Source organism: Leuciscus leuciscus (genome assembly GCF_965113295.1).
Source record: "Leuciscus leuciscus genome assembly, chromosome: 12".
NCBI lineage: Eukaryota > Metazoa > Chordata > Actinopteri > Cypriniformes > Leuciscidae > Leuciscus > Leuciscus leuciscus.
The window spans coordinates 15,034,379-15,059,846 of NC_138736.1; the positions used below are offsets into that span (position 1 = coordinate 15,034,379).

General features: G+C 37.1%; 1 protein-coding gene across 1 annotated transcript in view; it reads left to right on the forward strand.

The window, feature by feature from the left end:
* Window positions 1-919: 919 nt before the first annotated feature.
* myo1g (myosin IG) overlaps window positions 920-25,468 on the forward strand; it is a 48,352-nt gene continuing 23,803 nt past the window's right edge. Inside the window, exons 1-18 of the mRNA XM_082186364.1 lie at window positions 920-1,138; window positions 3,489-3,697; window positions 7,942-8,035; window positions 8,421-8,586; window positions 9,473-9,526; window positions 9,764-9,862; window positions 10,038-10,154; window positions 11,000-11,206; window positions 11,574-11,719; window positions 12,310-12,424; window positions 12,537-12,707; window positions 12,985-13,055; window positions 18,457-18,531; window positions 19,047-19,179; window positions 20,796-20,962; window positions 21,698-21,905; window positions 24,755-24,978; window positions 25,059-25,203. Of these exons, the coding sequence (XP_082042490.1) occupies window positions 1,044-1,138; window positions 3,489-3,697; window positions 7,942-8,035; window positions 8,421-8,586; window positions 9,473-9,526; window positions 9,764-9,862; window positions 10,038-10,154; window positions 11,000-11,206; window positions 11,574-11,719; window positions 12,310-12,424; window positions 12,537-12,707; window positions 12,985-13,055; window positions 18,457-18,531; window positions 19,047-19,179; window positions 20,796-20,962; window positions 21,698-21,905; window positions 24,755-24,978; window positions 25,059-25,203 (2,496 nt within the window). The 5' untranslated portion in view covers window positions 920-1,043. The remainder of the gene's footprint in view (window positions 1,139-3,488; window positions 3,698-7,941; window positions 8,036-8,420; window positions 8,587-9,472; window positions 9,527-9,763; window positions 9,863-10,037; window positions 10,155-10,999; window positions 11,207-11,573; window positions 11,720-12,309; window positions 12,425-12,536; window positions 12,708-12,984; window positions 13,056-18,456; window positions 18,532-19,046; window positions 19,180-20,795; window positions 20,963-21,697; window positions 21,906-24,754; window positions 24,979-25,058; window positions 25,204-25,468) is intronic.

The window sequence follows — 25,468 nt, forward strand, 5'->3', positions numbered from 1 at the left end:
ATCAGCATATTGATGAAATCCCTTGCACTAGATCGGCATTAGCATACTGACGATGAAGGCCACTGTGCCACGTTTAATTCACCTTTAAAAGGCTTTTTGAAGTACTAGGGCAGTAAAGAGTTCTGCCCATATTTGCTCAGCCCTACAGTGCTATGGTCACCAATTATACACTACCATATTAAATGAACAGAAGTTTTAGTGTTACATGGCTTTAATAGCATGCAATTTGTAAGACTGTGAACAACATGTTAATTTGGATTGTTTCGCTGCTGATTGGTATCACAGCCTCTACCGGCACCCCTTTATTTCACCATAAATGGCATGCTGTGTATCCTGTCCTTTCTGTATCTTGTTTGGTCCTGGTGTTTATAGTTGTGAGAGGGTTTTGTAAGAATGGAACAGATCCTAGATTAGAGTGTGTGGGCCGCATAAACTCAGACTATGTGAAAGATCTAGTTCTTGGAAGTAGTCTATGACCCAGAGCGAGAGGGTGGGCTTTCGGAAATATTCATCCTCTTATAAGATAGTGATCTATAATGTCTTACAGCTTATTTGAACTAATACACAATATTAAACTGAACAACATTGTAAAGTTTAAAAGGCCAAACAGTGTGTTTTGTCTTTATACATCATTTGCGCTCTGCCATGACTCTAATACACATGGTGAAGGTAAATAAAAAGGAGTTAAGTTCAGTTAAGGTTTTACTGTGGCTACTGCCAGACCTGTGGTAGCTCATGAAGATGCGAAAAGACTTGTGTTTAAAGATAATTCCTCCCCCACGTGAACAAAAATAAACACATACATACGCAGATGTTGTCTTGAACAGGATGACATGCTGAAGCCTGCAGACCGCAGTTGTCACTGACTTCACTTGCCACAGCCTCAGATCATGCAAAGACCAAAACGTAGGCCACACCCCCAGCACATTTGTCTCCTCTACCGGCTTCGAGAGGTCGACAGTCAATGCTCGGTTTCTGTGCCTCTCTCATCACCTTCCACTTTCCTCTCCATCCATTTGTCCTTTAGATAGACTCCTGCAGGGATGGCGGAGCTGGAGGGCTTGGAGTTCGGAAAGTCAGACTTTGTGCTTCTAGACGAGGTCACTATGGAGCAGTTTATGGAGAATTTGAAGTTAAGGTAAGAGTGAACAGTTTTTACACTAAGTTGTGGTGTGTAAAGAGACTCAATAGACATTACAGCTTATATTACAAAGAACCTGATAAGACAACAGTAAACAAGGTCTTAAAAAATTGGTGTTGACATTGAGTGTTTTAAGCATGAACTCATTTTGGGAGCTCTGAAGCTGTGATAAAGTCATTTTTGTTTGTAGAACTTGCCCATTACAGTAAGAATGTTTCACTGTCAAAAGTGAGTAATTTAAGTCTTTTTGTATGGTTTTAGAGTCTTTGATTTTGACCACTCCCTTCTTGGTAGAAGAAAAAAAAAATGTGACAAGAAAATATTTCTATAAGAAAAAAGAGGAGAGGAAAGAATGCGTCATATTACTTTTGACTTTCCCGCTCATAGCTGAGATATCAAGTCGCTAACATCAACAGCTTAAGAGACATAACAAGAAAATAATACATCTTATCTTGTCTTACAACAGCTGATCATGACCAGCCAGTTGAATCTTAGCAGTTCTGATGATGAAATCAAAAGTTTCTAGTTCTCCTTTCCTTTAACATGCAGCATTTGCTCCATCTGTGATCTATGATGTCATTGGTTAAACTGGGTAGAATCAGATGACATTTTCACAAGACTCTTTATGAGTGTTGCATACTTGTTTTGTCTGTCACAAATTCTTATGCCTCTGAAACACTAGAAAAAAAAAGAAAAAAACTTGTCCAGTCCTTTTGTGTGTTTCATCAGCGTTATGGCCATGCCTCATGTGACTGTACCAAAAAAAGTCATATAACAAAATACTAATACGTTCATAATGTGCGGAGGAAAGGCATCCTACCAATTGAATCCTTAGATATTGTCTGAACTATTTGATTTTTGTGTTGAATATGCTTGTTTTTTATATAGAATGTATAAGCTATAATGACCAGTGCATTTTAACTACGGACAGATATCTATGTATTTTAGCTGTACGCCAGGAAAGATAAATGTTTTAGTTGATATGCTTACTTTACCAAGATCACACTGTATTTTTTGTTGGAAATTCAGAAAGTGAGTCATCTTGAGCCCCATTGCACTTCCTGTTCTCACTTCCCAGCCCTGTATCACTTCCTGCTGAACATGGGCGTGCATTACATTGAGAAACTTACAAGTTATGACACTTGTTTCCCCTCACATTTATATTTACATTTATTCATTTAGCAGACGCTTTAATCCAAAGCGACTTACAAATGAGAACAATAGAAGCAGTTAAACTAACAGTAGGATGACAATATGCAAGTGCTATGCCCTTCTCAGTTTAATCCATGTAAAAACTTTTTTTTTTAGATATATATAAAAAAAAAAATAGAATAGAAGAGAAAGTGTTAGTATTACTGGATCAAGTGTTGCCAAAAAAGATGCGTCTTCAGACGTTTCTTGAAATGGACTCAGCAGCTCTGGTTGAGTTAGGCAGATCATTCCACCAGCAGGGAACAGTCATGGTAAAGGTCCAAGAAAGAGATTTTGTGCCTCTTTGAGATACCACAAGATGTCTTCTGCTTGCAGAGTGCAAGTTTCTGGATAGCACATAAGTCTGAAGTAATGAGTTAAGGTAAAAGGGAGCAGAGCCAGTGGTTGTTCTGTAGGCAAACGTCAGTGACTTGTATATAATTTTAATTCATCACCAGGTGAATTGTATTATGGCATTTGATATCAAGGTTATAAAATGAGATGTGGTTTATGATGTTTTAATATGTTAATCCTGACACAGAAACTGTCACAATTATTGAATGTCTAATGGAGCTTATTCGATATAATCACAGTTATGACACGGTTAAGAAATAATAATAATAATAATAATAATTAATTACATTTATATAGCGCTTTTCTCGGAACTCAAAGCGCTTTACATAGAAGGGGGGAATCTCCTCAACCACCACCAATGTGCAGCATCCACTTGGATGAAATGCCATCAAATGTCATAATCTGGAAGGAAGTAAATATTATTATATTATATTATATTATATTATATTATATTATATTAGTAATTTTCACAGCATTAAAGTTTATCATATGGGCATATATTATTATTTTTATTATTACATTATATGTTATTCCAAGTAAAATTCCAGTTACACTGTAAGGGACATTCATCAGTGTATGTTTTTCTTAAACCTCTTGGTATGATTTATGATTAATTGAATCCCACCTCACCTTACAGTAATACTCAACGCATTCATCGTTTGTTCTTTAATTTGTCTGTTCGGACACCAGGAACTAAGCCAAACCAGCACATATGATGCTAACAATGAGTCTTGTTAAAGCTATTTCTGACTGTTCTATTTGACACCTGCATATTTTTCACAGTATTGTTTGTTGTTTTCAGGTTTGAGAAGGGCCGTATCTACACTTTCATTGGAGAAGTAGTGGTGTCAGTCAATCCGTACAAACAGTTAGATATCTATGGGAAGGAGGTCATTGAGAACTACAGGGGCAGAGAACTGTATGAGAACCCACCTCACCTGTTTGCTGTCGCAGATGCCGCTTATAAAGCCATGAAGAGACGAGCCAAAGACACATGTATCGTCATTTCAGGTACAGCAGCTACTAAACACACTCACTGCTGAATAAAACAACAGACACTGGTGTTATGAACATTCCTCAAAGACACAGGCCAGAGGTCATTCATCCTTTTCAAAATGTTACCATGATCAAAATAGATAAACAGGAGAAAATAGACCCAAGCCCAACAAAATGCACAGTGAAAATATCTAATATTTAACCCTGTAAAACATAAAAATATAACATATAAAATAACCCTACTGAAAAATCATAAGGTATGTTTTGCATGCTGGGACCAGTATGGGATCCTGGTTGCTGGTTTGCTGGTCATCAACATGGAAAGCAAAAGTGCTGGTGGACCAGCTACACCAGTTCAGTTTTGCTTGAGAAAAACATGATGGTTCACCATGCTAGACCAACACTATACAAGCTCTAACCAGCATAGCAGCCTTGTCATCATAATAAGATGATATTCAAATGCTTAGTTTTATGATCAAAACTATGTAGATTTTAGTGTGGGGTGGGGGGTGGGGGGGATGGGGGGGCATATAATGCAATGCAATTCAATGATGATTGAGAGATGTACAAAACTCTGATGTATCATATATTTGATACTAAAATTGTAACATGATTTTTCTAAAACATGATGTATGCCTCATCAGGTAAAGTTAAGTTACTTTAGACCAGTAAGTGTTCATCTTGAAATATTACTAACAATATAAAAGTTATTCTTACGTTTATTTTAAAAAGAAAAGTAGTAATATACAATATGACCTAAAATTATGTTCTTACAATTATACTAAAAGGCCTTTTACTTACTAAAAAAGTATAAACTATCAATCAGACGACAGAGGGTAGACATGTATTCTACATGTAGATTGTGTACAACAGTTTTTTTCATTAAAGTCTCAAATATTATACAGTATGCTTTATGGGGTAAATTATTCTTTTGAGTTATTACATATATTTTAACATATACAACAGGTTTTAAAATTACTTACCTAAACCCTAATTAAAAACGACAAGACTCTCAGTGGTTCTCAAACTTTTTAGAGTGGTGTTACCCCCAGAGGCTTTTAACATCCTTCTGCGTTCTCCCTCTCTGCAGTCACATCTTTTTCAGTAAGGGACAATATTTACCCCCTTAAATCGATTTTTCAAGTGCATTTTTTTTATTTTTTTTATTATAAAATAAATAATGCTTTAAATAAAAAAAAAAGTTCAATAAAGAAATATGCGATGATGGTAAAAACCATAGGTAAAAACGAAGTGATGCTTTTAAATATTAAATTAAAACCGCCAGTAGGTGGCGACAAGTCTGTCTTTATGAGCGAGTCATCGAGTCATTCAGTAATGAAGCAAGTGGCTGGCTGTAATTATGAATGAATCATGACTCACACCATTTGTTCAAAGCCGCGGATTTGTTCACAAACACTGCTGTGGCTTTCGTTGGAGCTAATATTTTGCTGCAAAAAATACTGCTAATACTGTGTTTAAAATTAACATCACTTAATATTAATACCTTCGTTTGTTGAACTGTTGTATAAAATCAATCTCACATTTGCAATTATGTGGATATTCGTATAATGTGATCAACATTAAACACAGGAACTCACTCAGGATGTTTTTGTATCGAAGAGAGTTTGAATCTTAAATCGATCTCTATGCACAGTCTATATTTGTTCTTCATGCTAGTAAGTGCTAAATCCCCACTGAACTACAAAGGTACATTGTCGCGAACGGAAGTAGGCCTATAGCGTGATTTGCCAAGGCATAATCTGCACGCAACCTATCATATGCACGCTGCAAGTGTGAAGATGAGGTCATTTGACCGGACGGATGTCATTATGGCATTTTACCTGCTAGAAATACACGCTAGGCTTTAATGTTATTTTAAGGTGGGGTGCAATTAAATGAACGCAGAGGTGTAAAATGCTTGAGTAATTTTACTTGATTACTGTACTTAAAGGTCCCATTGCATTAAAATTTCACTTTATGAGTTTTTTTAACCCCTTGCCTGCCTATGGTCCCCCAGTGGCTAGACGTTTTGATGGGTGTAAACCAAGCGCTGGGTATTTTTGTGAAAATGAAAGCTCAGACGGCCAAATCTAGAATATTCCCCTTATGTCGAAATAAGTTAGGGAAAGGTTACCTCCCCTTTCTCTTCTTTGCCTGCAAAGAGAATTTGGCCCGCCCATGAGAAAGTGAGCTGCGCGAGCGCGATATTGGTTTTTCCTCGAGAGACATCATGGCTTGCAAACGAGCGAAGCATGGCAGTTGCTCAGTGTTGGGATACAAATGAACACAAAATATTTGTTTAGTTCCTTCATCCGAGCCTCTGAAGAACCAGTGGGTTATGTGAATTTCTAATGTGTAGGCTAATTGTTCAAGTTCAGACAGATAATCTTTCTCTCAAAATCGTTCAATACTGTTTATGCATCAGTAAATCAAGCCAGTGACTAAACGATCAACTTCACGTTGTTTCTCTTAGTAGGATGAAAATAATCGTACTTAAACTGTGATTAATATATACAGAAAGCGATCGAAGAAAATGGAGGAAGAACGTGATTCAGCTGCGAACACAGTCCAAAATCAGCCACAGGATCAAGAGCACCCGTGGCCGTACCTTAGCGAATTCTTTTCTTTTAGTGGCAAAAGCATGTTTAGCATGTTGCATACTGGCATTAGATAGTAGTCTTATAGTTTGATAATTAAATACAATTAAAGGTGCTCTAAGCGATGTCACGTGTTTTTTAGGCCAACATTTTTTTTGTCACATGGCAGCAAACATCTTCTCACCATCCGCTAGCTGCCTGTCCCATGAACACACTGTAAAAAAAACACGGTCTCTGTAGACACCCCAGGCTCCACAAATGGCAAGAAAAACAAACTGGGCTAACCCGCTCCACAAAACATAACAAACTGTTCCAGCCAGTAACCGACAAGAAGGATTTGGGGGTGGGGTTTGGGGGGTTAGTGCGCGGATGAGGAGGAGGAAGGGTCTAGCTTGCCTCCGTTTTGTTTGACAATACTTTAAACGTCAACAAGAAGTGACGTCACCCAACATCACTTAAAGCTGCCGTCGGCAACATTTTTTTTATCATATTCAGTGTAATCGACACTATAATCCGACAGAACAACATAAATAAGGTGGTTTTAGAAAAAAACCCGAGCTTCTAACTCCACCTGGAGCGTGTTATTTGTTTTGCAAAAATCCACCGCTCCCGCTTCATCAGGTCCAATCAGCGCAGGGGGGTGTGAGATCTGACTGTCAATCACAGGTCGTGCACACGCCACAGATCCCCCCTCACTCGCGCACGTTAATATCACATGCACACGCCACGCCTGAAGTTCGCCTGGAGATTGCATGAAGCGTGATGGCGGAGAGAAAATCTACTAACAAGCTTCCAATTCCTCGGTTATTGCTATCTATGGATAGATTAGCCAGAGCAGCCTACCTCCGAGTCCATGGTGTTGATAGATGCTGAAGAGACGGACGCGTTCACAGAAAATCAGGTACACACGCACAGTGACGCACTGACGAGCACGACCTCGATGGGAGGGTGCTCGCTGGTAGTGGGGAGGGGCATGAGAGTTGTAAACATTCAAAATTTTGGCTAATCGACCCAATCTGCCAGACTTGCCGACGGCAGCTTTAAGAGCACCTTTAAATACATACAGTTCTAAAGCAGGATAAAACCTTGTATGTGGTTCATTCACTTTTCAAGTTCATTCTTGCTTTTACTTCTACTTCTTTAATACTCAAGTACAATTTTGATGTGGTACTTTTTTACTTTGACTCAAGTACGATTCTGGCCAGATACTTTTACTTTTAATTGAGTAAAATTTTACCTCAGTACTTTTACTTTCACTTGAGTAAAATTTTTGGGTACTTTTTACACCTCTGAATGAAGGGCAAAACTCAGCATTTTGAACCCAGTTTTAGAACCACTGCTCTAGTATACTGTTTTTAATTAGTAGACCACTTAGTAGCTACACTATCATTTAAGTCAGACACCTAGATGGGCCTATATAAAATCTTATTTTTAGACTAATATACTATTGTATTGTTGCTTTCATTTCGTTCATACTACTTCCATGATGCTTAAACACACCTAATAGCACTGTTATGATCAGAAGTTGTACTGTGTGATGAACCATGCATGTACAGTCAGAAAGTTTGTCTCGAGTGCCTCTGATGGGGAAGAATAAATCTGATAAACAAAGACTTTACTGTATGGATTAGACCGTTTCATTCAAATCTCCTTGTGTTTCAGGTGAGAGTGGAGCAGGCAAGACTGAGGCAAGCAAATACATTATGCAGTACATTGCAGCTATCACCAACCCTAACCAGAGGGCAGAGGTCGAGAGGTCAGTTTCCTGAGACATTGACAGAGCTGGATTTTCAGGGCTAATGCTCTGAGGCGCGTTTCCCGTGCCAACTATGATTGCAAGTTATGTCGTTACCAACACAATTAAACGGAACTTGTGACCATAGTTGGCAAACGATGCTTTTGGGAAACACACCTCAGAATAGGTTTTGCATTTAATTACATATAAAATAATTGTATGGCTTTTATTACCTATTCAGATTTGTATGACAGATTATTTGAAGAGATAATAGGCTTTCAAATGTTCATGTTTACAGACTATTTTTTGGAAATAAAAATTGTACTCTTATGTGCACTGACAAACACGCAGACTTTTTTATACATAAATGATTTTTGCATTTTACTGTATTTGCATCCCACCACAGTGTGAAGAATGTGCTCCTGAAATCAAACTGTGTGTTAGAGGCCTTTGGAAATGCAAAGACCAACCGCAATGACAACTCCAGCCGCTTTGGGAAATACATGGACATCAACTTCAACTTTAACGGAGACCCGACAGGAGGACACATCAACAACTACCTGCTGGAGAAGGTAAGAACACATCAGTATTGTATTAGAACAAATTAAAGCTCATCATGAAAATGACATCTGAACATGGAACTTGACATTGACACTTAAAATAATAAAAGATAAATTGTTAGTTTTGAATGTGGTGATTTTATAAAAATAAGATAAAGATCTGCTAGGCCTTTCAAGGTCTAGGGCTGTGTTATAATGTGCAGATTATTGTTGACCGTTGCCTGGTTTACTATTCATCCTGTTAAAGTTCATCCCATGTGCCAACGGGATGTGAAATGTGAAACAGAAGTTTCAATAGTCTTTTCTTCCCTATTGTGATGCATATCTGAGTGAAACGTAGGGTTGTAACGATATTCAAACCGAACCGAAAAAACGCAATAGACCATGCACTCACGGTACGTATCGCGATACTCTCAAAAAAAAAAAAAGTATAATAAGGCAGTGGCTATTTGCACTTAGTGTAAATGGCAACAAAAAAAGTATTTTCTTTGCACTATGTAAATGGCATTACATTTTGTTGCTATTTATATTATTTATAGATACTATTTGAGATACTATTTGCATCTCCGTGTATTGTAGTATATTATAAAACAGTATGCAACATATTCAGTGTAACATTCAACATAATGTGTCAAAATAAAACTGCTTTTTGTGCTATTTATATTAAAAGTGTACTCTTTTTGGTCTTTGGAGGGTTGTAACACAAATACAATGCTGCATTTACAAAAAAAAAAAAGATTACTTCAAAATGAAAATGCTGTAATAAGTGTTTGCTATCATATTATGTGTTCAACTGATGTCACTCTGGAAGGCGTTGTATTTTTAGAGATTATGTGGGTCACCAATACTGTGTAATGCAGAAAAGGCAGTTAACACAAATACTGTGCTCTATTTACAGTCAAGAGTTGTTCAACAGCAGGAGGGAGAAAGAAACTTCCACTCATTTTATCAGGTGAGGTCTTCTGCCAGGATATGGTAAATGAGATTATAATTTTACTCAAAAGTGCCAACTGCAGCTAGAACTCTTTTTAAATCTTTAACAGATCAACATAATGTCTTTGTCATAAATGTTTATGGAGTATTAAGATATGTGTTAACGTGATGTGTGGCACCTGTGCAAACCAAATTTCCAAAGGGATGAATAAAACTGAACTGAACTCAACTGAGCATATTTGATGTGTTTATGCAGGTGTTACGGGGAGGGTCTGATGATTTGCTGAAGTCCTTGTATCTGCAGAGAGATCCCGCAGGATATATCTACACCAGTCAAGGAGCCTCTGTCACACTTGTACGTACTTATCCCACGTACTATAGCACTTCTATAGAGTTTTTAGTCGTTTTTCTGTTTACCCATGAATTACTATTGTGAAATGCTTTTTTTTTTTTTTGTATTATTTACTTTGTTTTAATGTATCTAAGTCTCTCTTTTTCTGTCTCCTTGTTTTTCCAAATCATCTTCACAGGCATCCAATAATGACTCCTTATGTCACAAAGCTGTGATGGCAGCTCTAAAAGTGATTGGCTTCACTGCCGAAGAGATCAGCTCCATCTACAAGATCCTCAGTACCATCCTACACCTGGTCAGTCCCACACTGCATGCTGTGGAAGATTGTTTTCTACTGTTTTTCTGATTGTAGTTTATAATTTGCTGTAAGTCAATGTTTAAAGTAGTGGTTCTCAATGTTTTTGACTCCAAGGCCCCCTGTTGTCAAAAAATAAATAAATAATTGAAGGCAGAATATAGTAAAATCATAAAATAAAATAATTATAAATAGTACATTTTCATAATTCCAATAACTGAATGCTGAATGTTCTTCATGATTTCTACTTTTTTATAGCCAATGAATTTACATGACTTTTCTAGTTTTTGTGATTACAGGGTTTTGTATTAACATTTCACTGTAATAAAAAAAACAAAAAAAAACTTCCTGCCTTACATTTTTAAGTAGGCTACAATCAACTTAGCTGTGTAAGTCATTTCAACTTAAATTACATTAAACTGAATTAAAAAAAATTGTTGAATCTCGTATAACTTAATAAATTTTAAAATGGCTTAATCTATTTTGATGAGTTGAAATAATGTAAAAACGTATGTTGTCGACTAATTGATCATGTAATTTTTTAATGTTTTTACAAAAAAATAGCCATTTGTATGACTTCTACTTCTAATAGAGAGATAGATAGATAGATAGATAGATAGATAGATAGATAGATAGATAGATAGATAGATAGATAGATAGATAGATAGATAGATAGATAGATAGATAGATAGATAGATAGATAGATAGATAGATAGATAGATAGATAGATAGATAGATAGATAGATAGATTGATTGATTGATTGATTGATTTTAAGTCTTGGAAGTGGCCATGGACCCCTAGTTGAGAACCATGGTTTAATGGCCTTGCAATGTTATTGTTTCAGGGTAACCTTCAGTTTACTAGTGATGGTGAACATGTCGTACTTGTCGGAGAAGAAACAGTGAAGCACATTTCTGAGTTGACATCCACAGAGCCTGAGAATGCCATAAAAGCATTTCTGTACCGCACAGTGGCTACTGGGGGTGGTGAGGTCATCGAAAAGGGGCACAACGAGCAGGAAGCTAACTATGGAAGAGATGCTTTTGCCAAGGTATTGTCCCCTTTCCTGCAAAAAGGTTTCCTTGTTTGTGACTCATCCATCATCTAATTATTTGTAATTGTAAAAATTCAAATTTTCCTTTGAAATATACCAGCTTAACGTGATATGTATTGCAGCAGAAACAGCTCGTTACAAAACGTCATCTGACATCAAAGGGATGAATATATTCACACATGAACTCTCTGTTTACATCAACATTATCTGTTCAGTGTCAGGGTGGAAAATGTCAAACTTTCAACTGTTTCCACTTGAAGTGGTCCTTGGGGGAAAATAAAATTATAAATGTTGGTATGATGACCTCTTTAATATGTCTGCTGTATTATATGTACATATATTCTGGCATGGTTTTCATTTTTAGGCTTTATATGAGAGATTATTTGCGTGGATAGTGGGTCGTATCAATGCTGTTATTGAAGTGAAGGACTACAATCCTGCCCTGCATGGCAAAAACACTGTTATAGGTGTGCTGGACATCTATGGCTTTGAGATCTTTGACAACAACAGGTCAGTATCATTTATGCATTGTGTAGTTTTTAACCCTATGAAGCGTACTGTATCTATCATATTTGATACACACATTTTTAAGGCCTCTAAATTGTCAGCATCATACATTTTCCTGAAAAATCTGCTTCTGACGTCCGATTGATTTCTTATACTTTTTAAACAAGTAAAAGGCATTTTAGTATAATCTAAAAACATTCAGATTGTGGTGCACGTCTTTTAGCTGTGAAATCTTAACTGATTTTTATAAATCAAACATAATAACTTTTATTTTGTTAGTAATATATTTTGAGATGAACAATTACAGGAATGAAGCAAATTAGGTTTACTTGATTATCTGTAAAATAATTTTTTAGACAAATAATGTTAAAATGTGGGAATGAAATATGATACATCAGGCTTTTGAGGAATGTTTATTTGTACATCATTCAATTATCATTGTATTGCATTGCATTATATATTTTGCCCCACAATTAAAGTTACAGAGCTTTGATCATAAAACTAAGCATTTAAATATCATAATTAATGCAAATGTTACTTTTTTGAGTGGTTTTAGTGGTTAATTATTTTTCTTATCCATGTCATGGCCGCAGCTTTGAGCAGTTTTGCATTAACTACTGCAATGAGAAGCTACAGCAGCTCTTCATTGAGCTTATTCTACGACAGGAGCAGGACGAGTATCAGAGAGAGGGTATCACATGGCAACACGTGAGCATAATGCACAACAATAAAACATATTGAACCTAAAATATAATCCATGCACATTTTCTCTAAATTGGACTTTTCCTTCTCCTCTAAATTGGACTTTTCCTTCTCTCAGATTGAATACTTTAACAATCAGATCATAGTGGATTTAGTGGAGCAGCCTCATAAGGGGATCATCTCGGTCCTGGATGAAGCCTGTCTCACTGCAGGGAAAGTCACAGATACCGTTTGCCTGGAAAGCATGAACAAAAAGCTGGGCCAGCATCCTCACTACACGTCCCGGAAAGTAAGCACTCAGAACAGTCATCTATTCCTTCTTGCCTCAGCAATCCTCAATCACATCACATAAGCAGACAGTTTTAGGCCTGTCATGAATTATGGATCAAAACTGCAACCTCATTTAACCAGACTTGTAGTTGTCTGACTTGAACTGCACTGCTGCAGTTTGGCAGCAGGGTCAGAAGGGGGCAGTACTGTTTCACAAAACATGCACATAGAAACAAAAACACATGGAGTTTGATACCTGTTGATGCCATGAAACTCAGACTAGTCTTTTCTCTCAGCTCTGTCCCGCAGACAAGACCATGGAGTTCAATCGAGATTTCCGTATCCGACACTACGCGGGAGACGTTACGTGAGTGTTTTAAAGTCCTTCATAAGACTAGTGCAGTTGATGATGGAGAGCTTGAAATACTACTGGTACCTCACTTCAACAGCTGTGACAACAGCTTTCTCAAGCAATTGTGCAGTGAAGAAAATTTCAGCACTCATTCTGAAACTTGTGTATTGTGAAGAACACATAACAGCGACAGTAAATAAGTTGACACATAAAAAGAGATCAACCTTATTGTACCACAATGATCTGCCATACAAAATGAGAATTCACAACACATTTTAATTTGACAATGTGAAAAAATAAAAATAAAAACAGGACAGGGCTTGATTTTATCCATCTGGATTTGATTGGATCATGAAAAGTGGGATATGATTTTATTGGTTAATTTCATCTGCCCACAAGGCAAACATCAATAAAAAAAAGAAAAAAGAATAGCCATAATAACTTATGAATAAGCTATTAAATCCTTTCTACTAGCCCTTGCCATGTAACCACTGAAATCTGAAACTCATAATTGAACATTTCTTGGGGCTCATTTATAAAACGGCATACAATCGGGTTTGATTCTAAATTACATTTATACTCCATTAAGTGAGGGACATATTTGGATTAATAAAGGCAGAAACTGATGTGGAAGTTTAAGTTTGGATTTGAGTTGGATTTGAGTTTTTAGTGCTCTTATGCCAGTAATTAGATTAATCCAATGTTGTTTATACAAATTTAAAGATAAATAGGCAATCACAATATGCATTAATATAATTAAATGCACAAATGAGCAATATTTTAACTGCTTTGTGATAATTACAGTGCTGAAACTAATTCGTTTTCTAAAAATAATAATTATAATATATGCCTACACACACACAGACACGTTGTACAGAAACTGGGCCATGCCTACCGCACATTTTTCCAAGAGCACGCTTGGATTTCCTTGCCCAATGATGAGTGTCATACTTCCTCTGAAACGTAAAAGTATTTTTGTGAGCATTCTGTTGGTGGAGTTGATGTTCCTATATTTCGTATGTTCACATTTAGGATAATTACATGTATTTATAAGTGAGGCCCCAGTTTCCTATCTGGTCCCCCAACAGAGATACCCAAACAATAGCAGTTTTTTTTTGTTTTTTTTTGTTTTTTTACATGTTTTCACCCCCATAAAAAGTCTCAAATCTGAAATGCTCTGCATGGACACTATACAAAAAACCCCCCCGAAAAAACCCATTTGGGACTTAAAAGCCTCCCATTGTAAATTCACCCTAAAAAGTGGAACTTTGACCAATATTGATCAAACAATTGGACTTAAATGTCTATAATATGTTCATATTCCTTAGAAATGTGCTATATGTCAGTTATAACAGCTGTAGATCAGTTTTTGGTCCAAAGAACTAGGACTATCCTGAGCTGAGATAATATGGTTTCCGTAAACATTCGCATAACCTAGATTTGTTGTTGGTCATGACAGCTTCTGTGATAAAATTAAATTAAATTTAAAATAGAAACTTGGTGGTTTTGCGATACCAATGCAAAGCATTATGCATAGCACTGGTAATCATAAAAATAAAAAAAACTAATATTTTGGTATTATGACCATTTCTTTGTGAACAAGTCCAGGATGTGACCAGTTCAGTACAACCTCTGAGTTGTCATCTTGTGATTATGTTATTTCGACATGACATGGCCTGGGGCATAAGACCTTCAACATAACAGAATAGAGAACTAGGACTAGGGTAAGTTTTGATATATGTTGACTTAAGGTGTGTGTCTTAAGGTAAAGTTTCTTTAAAGGTTGGAGGATACAACTTTATAAATATACGATTTGCTGCTTGTGCAGATGTCTGCAGTTTGCGGTACCTCAGCAAAGGCTGTGTCCTCATTTAGAAAATAGCAAACCTTTTCTCATTGAGGAAAGGGGAGCAGATAGAAGCTACTGGAGGGCTTAGCTCTGAAAATAGATGGCACATTTTTAACTTTGGTTTCCTTTCGTTCCTTAATGAGCATGTGCTCAAGTATAACTGCGGAAGTAACTGATTAAAGCTAAATTGTCTTGAGAAGTGAACTCTGATAGTGCATCTCTGCAATTTACTTTCATGTTGAAACTGTACTCAGATCTGTTTCTCGTGAAAGCCGGTAGGAGAAGCCAAGGAGCGAACTGTAAATTCAGCGTTTCTTTGGCGACTAGTCTGAGAAATGGGATGAACTGTGTCGGCAGCCACGTGTCACATGCTTGATAATTGGGTCAAGAGTGCAGAGGACTCAGTCCTTAGTACAGAATGGCACTATTATGAGAACCCTGCAGTTAAACCTCCGAGCACGCTCACATTTCTGTGACAATCGCTTTGGATCTGTCTGAGAATGCATTGGCAACACAGATCTCCTAGATGGATGTCTCTCTTTCATGCAGGCACACACACTAGGAAGTTCCCTTAGGATGAAGACTGTCAGAACTGGGATGTCAACCCCTCAGTCACACTTACAAAATAAAATCTGTGAGATCCCTTAGGCTCAGCTGTGTCAGTAATGGAGGGAGGTCTCGCTATATATACACTCTGACCAACCCCTTATCAGACCCCTCAAACCATGACCTATTTCCCTTAGCTTCTGTCTCTCTCTTCCCCTTGCTGTCTTTTTTCCCTTTTTTTTCTACTTCCGGTATATCTCTCCTTTTATGCAGTCTCCTTTTTGGCTATGTCCGGAATGTTTCTGCTGTACAGTGCCCCCCAAAAATATTTTAACTTTTAGAAACTTAAGATTTTCACCCAAAAATAGAGATTTTGTCATTATTTACTCAACCTGTATGTAATTCTAAACCTGTAACCATGTGTAAGAAAATATTTTGAAGAATATTTCAGCTGTTTACAGTGAATTGTCATTGGAGAACAATATTGGACCACACTGACATGAAAATATACTGTACCGAGACTTTTTCGAATGAACAAAATATCAAACTAAGTGGCATCATGTTTATCTCTGTTATTGCTTATTTAAGAATTTCTTAAGCATAATTGAATTAAAAATGCTAACATTATAACTGGCCTCCACTCACATGCAATGTGATGATGTCATGTGACAGCAATGTAGCATATAGTATTACTTTTTGAGACTTTAGTTGTTGCATAAGGCAACACTATTTTATATACTATTTGAAAGTAGCAATGAAACGAAAATAGCGACATATATTCCGTATTGTGACAGATTATTGAAAAATAAGTGTGACATTATTGAAAAATTAAAAAATGTTGGGCAGGGACTTTGAGGTTCTGTGCATCGGTTGTTGATTGGATTTTGAGATGTGGGCGTGGCACTCAAAAGTGTGGGATTTAAGAGGACTAAATTATTTTTAAATGACTAAAAGTCCTGCATATGTCATCAGATCAGAGAGAACAGTTTCACCAGAAGGTCCAGGTATGACTTTAATTAAACATTACAAGGTGAAAAAGCAAATACGTACATGGATGAATCGTTCATAAGAGGATATATTACATGTGTTTAAAAAATAGTTACTTTTCATTTCATGCCAAAATTACTCTTAAATTAGTGTTGTATTATTTTTCAGCATGTGGTGAGCTATTCTATGTATACTTCCTCTTTCTCTCCTATCATTCATTCCACGAACTCATCTCACATTTATCATATGACAGCTCACACTTTATAATAAGCAGCATCAGACCTCACCATACAGGCGCTAAAAAGAAGCAGATGCATTATTAAGCCAGTATTATTAGCTGCTGTCAAAATAACTTCCTCTATAACACTGTGACTTTGAGAATGCTCAGTCTTTGACTTGATTTGTATGTTATAAGCACAGATTGCTCCCTCAGAAACCCTCAGGCTTGCTGTTCTACCCTCACTCTCGCCCTGTTTTCTGGAATTTGCCCGGGCTACTGCAGAAGGGCCATAGGGCAGCATCTGTCCTCCCAGAACTGCTTTTACCCCAGTGATATTGCCATTCCACAGCCATGTGGCCATGCACATGTTTGACTGTGTGTGTGAATACATGTGCGTGTGTCTGGAAATGTGTAAGAAAATAATAGTGCTTGCATGTATTATGCGGTGTTGTTTCTGAAGTGAATTAACACGTGTCTGTGTACGTGGGTCTGACTGTTGGTGTTGCACATCTGTGCTTGCTAATCCGGTCCACAGAGCTGTGTGGACTCGGGACGGCTTTTGTACCTGGCCAGCACATGCAATACTTTCTCTCAAGCATTTCACACCTTACGTAACCAACAAATCACACTAAATAGCTAATTCTATTGTTTGTTGTGTCTGTTTTCTTGGCACATTCACACATATTTAGGATTTTTGGTATGGTATTCTTGGTATTCATCATGGTCCAAGTTTCTTGGATTACTTTGCATACTTTTATTCTGCGATGATGAATTAAGTTGATAAAAAGTTACAGTAAAGACATGTATCATTTTACACATGATTTCTATTTCAAATAATTGGTGTTTGTTTGAACGATCTATTCATCAAAGAATCTTTAAAAAAAATGGTTTCCACAAAAATATTAAGCTTTTTTCAACATTGATAATTATAAGACATTTTTCTTCAGCAGCAAATCAGCATATTAGAATGATTTCTGAAGAATCATGTGACACTGAAAACTGGAGTAATGGCTGCTGAAAATAAGCTTTGCCATCACAGGAATAAATGATATAGAAAACAGTTATTTTAATATTATTTCACAATATTACTGTTTTACTTTATTTTTGATCAAATAAATGCATCATTAATGATCATAAGAGACTTCTTTCAAAAACATTAGAACATCTTACAGACCCCAAACTTTTGAAGGGTAGCGTAGCAAGGAATGCAAATAAAGTTATCTTATCATTCAGCATCACACTGTATACCTTAGTACCATTGTATCAGCATCTGATGCCATCATTGTACCATAGTACTTCCACAGTGCTTTTTTGGAAGGGTAATGGTCATATAGCTGTGATTAGCGCATTGCCATTTGTCCTTTATAATACAAAATTGCCCCATATATAAACTAAATTGTTTTCTATATTAAATCCAGGTTGCAGTTTGTCTTGCATTTTAGTTGAGATTGAGATTGAGTATTTTTGCATTTGGCATGAAAGTGTAATTGCGCCATGTCCTGCTCAACCTTCCCCTCCACATCATTTCCTGTCCTGTGTCTACTCTCCTGTCTATAATGGCAAAAAGCCAAACCAGAATGTACCTTTCAATGATCTTTTAAGCCTACTGAAACATTTTGTTCATGTCATGCTGTCAAGATAATGGTCGAAGTGTAGGTTTATCTGCGTGCTGTGTGAGTCATCTGTACCTGTCTGAATTGAGTTATGTATGAAGGACTGTTCATTGAGTGCCTCAACCACTGAGTCAGTCAATTAATGTAATTTCCCTTTCTATTTCAAGCCTTGTACTGATTTCTCTTCCACGTTCCTCTCAGGTACTCAGTTGAGGGTTTTCTTGAGAAGAACAAGGACCCGCTTTTCCAAGATTTTAAGCGACTGATGTACAACAGGTTTGAGGACTTTAAACTTTCTTTCAATTAAATAATCAATGTACCCAAAAAAAGAACATTACATCCTTATTTACTCACCTTTCATGTAGTTTAAAATCCATTTGACTTACTTTTTTTTCATTTTGTGTGTGGAACAAAACACCAGAACAATTGTTCATATAATATATTGTGCAGTACACACGTCTTCTGAAGCCATATGATGTTTTTTGTGACAAACAGACCAAATTTTTAAGTTTAACTGAAAATCGCTTGTAACAAATCAGTCATTTGAAATGAGAGTAAATGAGTCCTTAATGATGATAAAATGTTCATTTTATGGTGAACTATTTCTTTAAAATAATGCATAAAGCCTGTATGTGTTCAAGGACTTGTTAAAGTAGGGCACTTGTTTTAATATTCTTCTTTATATTCCTGTTCTGGTTTGTTCTAATTTGTTTTTTACTAGCATGCTCTTGCTTCTTTTCTCCACTTTATCACATTATTTATCACCCTCTTTTCTAAATCTTTTCTTGTAGTTCTGACCCCGTCCTCAAAGAAATGTGGCCTGATGGGAAAATGAGCATCACAGAGGTGACCAAACGGCCTCTAACTGCAGCTACACTCTTCAAAAACTCTATTATTGCTCTAGTGGACAAATTGGCCTGTAAGGTAAGAAATGACTACTGTAAATGTCATACAGTGAACCCAATGAAAAAAAATTAAATAATTCGGACACTTAAGCCACACTTAAATATGTATAAATGTCATTGCATTCAATCAAATGTCAAACCAGGTGGCATCTGCACACAAATGGAGAAAACTGGAGCTTTTCTCCAAACTAATTTCACTTTCTGAGCCATTGTTACACAGACTTATAAGCAACTAATCTCATAGTATTTTAATTAATGTATGAAGTTCAGAAAGGTGTGTTTCCTTTAAATAAATGCTTCTTGGTTTGATCATTATTATATAAAGCAAAAGCATTCATGTTTTGTTTTTTATAAGTGAAAAAAACCTTTTTGGGGTCACTGTATTTAGATTCCACTTAACCCTTTTCATTCATCTTTTTTATCATAATCCATGGCAATTATTTTTTTTATGCACATTCTTATCTTAGGATTTCAGCTGAGACCATTGTGGTTGTAGTTTTAAAATCTAATCACAAATTGGTGTAGATAGGGGCCCATTGTGGTACATTATGTATGCAAGAGCATTTGTTTATGTAGAAATAAGCATGAATTTAATCTAGGCTTAATCTACACAACTACCATTTAATACTCTTTGCTGTGAAAAGATAAAATAGGGGTCTCTCAGAATAGCTCAGGTAATCTCTTATGTAGAAGTGTTGAAAAATGCAATCTTTCTAATGGAGACTGTCTGTATTTGATAAAAACAGTTAGTTAACAGCAGAGGAACACCTGCTAAATCCTGCTTTAGTTTGGATGGCTCTCCTCTCCTCGTCTCTCCTTTCCTCTCCTCTAATCTCATCTCCTCTTCTCTGCCATGCTGCACGTGTGTGTGTATACACGTGTGCTTGCGTGGTAAAGTGGGACTGCACTCGTGGCAGCTTCTGTTTTTTTAGGTCACATTAGGACTGGCTGCCCTCCCTCTGGTCCTGTGGGGACACCTGTACCTCATCTGACCGTTCACCCCATCCATCCTGTCTTCACATGCTCTCTACACTGTAAAAAAAAAAAAAAAAAAAAGTGATCCTACTCTTATAATCTCTCTGATGGATGGATGGATGGATGGATGGATGGATGGATGGATGGATGGATAGATAGATAGATAGATAGATAGATAGATAGATAGATAGATAGATAGATAGATAGATAGATAGATAGATAGATAGATAGATAGATAGATAGATAGATAGATCTAGGCTGTTATGTGAAAGCTCATTGGGTAGAGAAAGGGAACGATGTTGCTCTCAACTCACATGGAAAACTCACAGTTCTAAGAATTGACGTAATCACTGTAACACTGTGCAGTCTTGATGAAGTGAGCTTTATGTTTCCAGGAAAGGTCAGCGAGAAAAGGTCCCTTTGATTCATTCTTCTCTCTTCACACAGCAAATTACTGCAGTTGGCTTTCTGTTATAATTAGAGCAACTATCAACTACAAACCATAATCATAAGCTTTCAAATTGCCTTTATTAAATCTTTTTTGGCCACTAAGCTAACTTATTAGTCAGCGGCAGTTCAATATCTCACCTTTGAGACTTTTGGTAAATGCTTTAATTTAGCAATTTCTGCAATAGAAATGAAATGAAATTGGTCTTACAGGAGCCCTACTATGTGCGCTGTATAAAGCCAAATGAGGTGAAGTCCCCCTTGTTGTTTGATGACGGACGCTGCCAGCACCAAGTGGCGTATCTGGGACTGCTGGAGAATGTCCGTGTTCGCCGAGCTGGATTTGCCTACAGACAGCCTTATGCACGCTTTCTGCAGAGGTGAGAAGACGTCATGTACTACTTTTCAATGTAACTAAAATTCACTAGTGCTGAAAACCTCAACCTTTTTGATCCAAAGGTCCCCTATTGTCCAAGACAATAAAGGCTCCCATTTAGGATAAGATATTTCTGATATTTCTGCTGTAATGACAAAGCTGTTTGTTTTCAAACTTTTATTTTCGTGGCCACATATACATGTGCGGGGCTCTGTAAATACTAAACATTAAATGAAATGAAATAAAATAAAAAACATAAACTATTTTTTATTTCAGCTTTGACATCACAGGAATAAATGACATGTTTAAATATATTCAAATAAAAGAACGGATTTTAAATTGTAATACTATTTCACAATATTACAAGTTTTACTGTATTTTTGATCAAACAAATTCAGCTTTTGTGCACTGGCTAAGGAGCATGAGTCAAACTGAAAAAATAAAACCTAAGTTTTTCTGAGGTAATTTGTTATATAATCTTATTAAAATGGATTTCATAAAATTGCTGTCGAAAAAAGTATCGTTCAGGAATCGGTATCGAAATCAAGGTATCTGTATCGAAATTTTTTGAACGATACCCAGCCCTAGATTCACTAAACAGTGGTGCCACATAGCATGTGTAATTTCAGTGTAAACGGCATCATATCACTAGGCACCTGCAGTCCAAAATGCTTAAAGTGCAAATAAATGACATCAGCAATTCTTTCTTAGTAAATTTTGACTGCATCTTAATGCTCAGGTACAAGATGACCTGTGAATACACGTGGCCCAATCACCTGATGAGCACTGATCAGGAGGCTGTGGAGGCCATTGTGAACCAACACGGCTTTGAGGATGATGTAGCGTATGGCCACACCAAGCTATTCGTGAGAACGCCTCGCACGCTCTTCACGCTGGAGCAAGAGAGAGCCGCGCTCATCCCCATTTTAGTGCTGTTCTTACAGAAGGTGACAGACACTCTTTTCACTTTTCTCTCTCTATCTGTCAATTTCCTAGGGCACTTTAGGTCTCTGTCTATCAGCATTGTTTATTGTTGTTCCTGAGGCTTTACCTCTTCTGCTTCCTGTCTTTCTCTTCCTTCTACTCTTTCATTTCTTTGTTTTCTTGCTCTCTGCTGTCTCACTTAATCATTTTTGACTTGCTCACTATTTCATGTACGTGTTCAGAGGTGACAAGAAAGCACAGTGGGATCATAACACCTAGACGGTAGATCCCTCTGCAGCTCCACTTCAGTCAGTCCTTATAACCTGTTTTGAACTTGCAGAACATAAATCTATATTTGCATTCTTGTGTACATGTTTTATGATTTATCCATTCTCATTTTTCAAAGCAGATGTAAATAAAAATGTATCTGTAAATATATAAAGCAATGTTTATCTAAACATTTTTAACCAGTATTCCTATTATTTTAAATCTGCTTTGAATAATTAGACTGGGCTCATACATGAGGAAATGGACGTAAATATAGGTATGCTCATTATTTCTAGTTAATAATTTCTATTTCCCACTCATTCATCCAGTGTGTAGGCTGAAAACAGTAATTGTGATAATGTTTGTGATTGGTGGATTATTCTAGTTGCATTCAATTATTTATCTGCAGTGCGAGTTGTCCTGATTTAACTTCTGTCCCACTTAATGCTGCCTGACTTAAACTAGAGTCAAAACTCAGCGGGGAAACTCAGTACTGCACAGCAGATGAGACGACCCAGCAGCTGTCATGTTTCTGTCCACCTGACCCTCTGTCACTCACTCCCTCGCTCACTAAATCATCCCATCATTCACTGACTATGTAGTGTGAGGAAATTACCTGAATGAAAAAATTAATTCTCTCTTCTTTCTCTCTCACCCTTGCATGCATCTCATTGCATCTAGAAAACTTCACTCTATCTATTATAATTGTTCATTTGTGTTATATGTCACACTGAAATACTTTCCCACCCAATTCGCATTCTTTTTCCCCCTTATTTTTTTTTTCTAATGCTAAACAGTACAACAGATATTATATCCAAAATGTGCATATTTTATATTTATATATACAAGTATGTAAATTATATTATAAGCTATTCCCTCAACACCATCTGCCACCTTGCATGAACATTATATCTTAGCTGCATTCTGGGATTGCCTTATTCATGTATGTTTATTTATTTTAATTTTTTTAAGAAATTATTACTTTCATTCTGCAAGAATCCATTAAAGAGGACCTATTATGCCCCTTTTTACAAGATTCAGTATAAGTCTCAGGTGTCCTTAGAATGTGTCTGTGAAGTTTCAGCTCAAAATACCCCACAGATCTTTTATTATACGTTGTAAATGCCCATTTTTGAGTGAAAGCATGCTATTATTGTGCATGTATCTTTAAATGCAGATGAGCTGCTGCTCCCCACCACGCTTGCCAGAAGACGGCGGAGCCTTTATAGCTCGTGCCTCAGATACTCTGCCAAAAACTAAAACATCTGTTTGGTTTTGATTGTCCCCTTAAACGCGGTCACGCTCAAGTGACATTGCAGTTCTTCGTCATCATGAATTGTTTTTATCTGTATGCGTTTTAAAGCCATATCAGTCTAAACTTCTGATATATGGTTTTCTGAGCGCACACATTCGAGTATGCGCACAGAAAGCCGGCTGTCAGACGGCGCGTCCTGTAAGTATTCGGTTGTTAAGTCGTGACGTAACCACTCTCCGATAATACTCTTTCCGGGTCCAAAGTCCAGGTCCTCTCTACCTACCTACCGCTTTCGCTAGTGTTTTGGTTATTATTGAGTGTTTTTACAATGCCGCAGTGCTGTGTCCCGTGTCCCGAGCTAACTCACTTCAACCTCGTAAATCTTCTTTTTCATTGATGCCTGGACTCTACCCTTAATTATGTCACCTGAGTGATGAGCTACACTAACCACTCTGTTGGTGTTAAAGGAATTTAAACCCTTTTTGACCGCCAAAGGTGCCTCACTAAGAAGGACGTGATCGTAAATAAATTTACAGGTTCCACCATTGTTATTTCTGGACGAGAGGAGCGCTTGGACCCGGAAAAGGCTAAACGTCACGCGTGACGTCAGACTTAACAATCGGATTAAACTAAGTTCTCTTTCACGTCTTATTGTGCTTAAACTGTTAAAAACACACACATTTCTCATAAACACAGTCGGTTATGTCTGTGAACATAAACAGCAAGTAAAGAAATCGCATGTGTATATTAGATCTGTGAATTAAAGTGAAAGCAGCGTAATATACGGTACCTACTGCTATATATGCTATTAATATGAATCAAACAAAAGAAAAACAGAAGATTACTCATTACTCTTGATTGAATTAACTTTTATAGCTTTAATAAGAATACTCTTCTAACCTGTTAAATGCTCTGGCGAGAAGATACTCATGGCGGGGTCTATGCTAATAGGGCAGAGTCCGTCAGCAGTCGTGGGCGGGATCTAAGCATTTGTGATGTCACAAAAGCTGCTTCTTCGAACGACTTGTTCTGAGACACTGCTTATGATTTATGGGGATTAAAAGAAGAGGAGTGGGTGGATTTTTACCATTATAGGGTTGTGTACACACTGCCATCACATTTGCATAATAGGTGCCCTTTATATTGATCAAAAAAGTACACAAAAGTATTTATTTATAATATTAAATCTGTTATATCATTACTTTAAAGATCATGCCCTATATGCCTTTAGGTTTTGGTTTTAGAACAGAGCATGTTTCACTTGTGTTGTAGTCACATTACAGTTTACAGTGTTTGGTGTCTTCAAAAGGGTTTCCCTCACATTCAACCTGTATTTGTGTCTTTCTGCAGGTATGGAGAGGTGCATTAGCACGTATGCGCTGTAGGAAAATTAGGGCGATCTATACCATAATGGCATATTACAAATGCTATAAGGTGAAGGCTCACTTCTGGGAAGTGGAGAGACGTTTCGCCAATGTTCGAAACATGGCCGACTATGGGAAGAGTGTAGAGTGGCCGGCACCACCTGCGGCCCTGGTGCAGTTCCACAAAATCACACAACACCTCTACCACCGGTATTACCTTGGCTTCCATCTTCATGTCTTTTTCTTTATTGTTCGGCCTTCCTCTCATGCTTTCACTGCCTCTCTCTTAGATGGTGGGCAAGGCAGCTGATCAAAAACATCCCCCCATCTGACATGGCGGAGGTGAGAGCTAAAGTAGCTGCTCTGTCAGCCCTGAGCGGGGAGAGAGTGGACTGGGGATACAGCCGTGCCTGGGAGAGAGACTACTTGGCCAATGTGAGTTTTTCATTAGGTTACTCATTTAGAACCTTCACTTTTACATTAGATTTTTACATCGATTAAGCTTATTAAAGTTTTCAGTCTAATTAAGCCTTAAGCCCAGTGGTAAATCCATTGACTCCAGGAATCTTTGACAATCTTAAAGGAATAGTTCACCCACAAATGAAAATGTATAGCTTTATGTGAGAAACAGACTGATGTTGTTATTTGCTAAAAATCTAATTCGTGTTCATGTATGTTCAAATATGAAGAAAATCTGTTT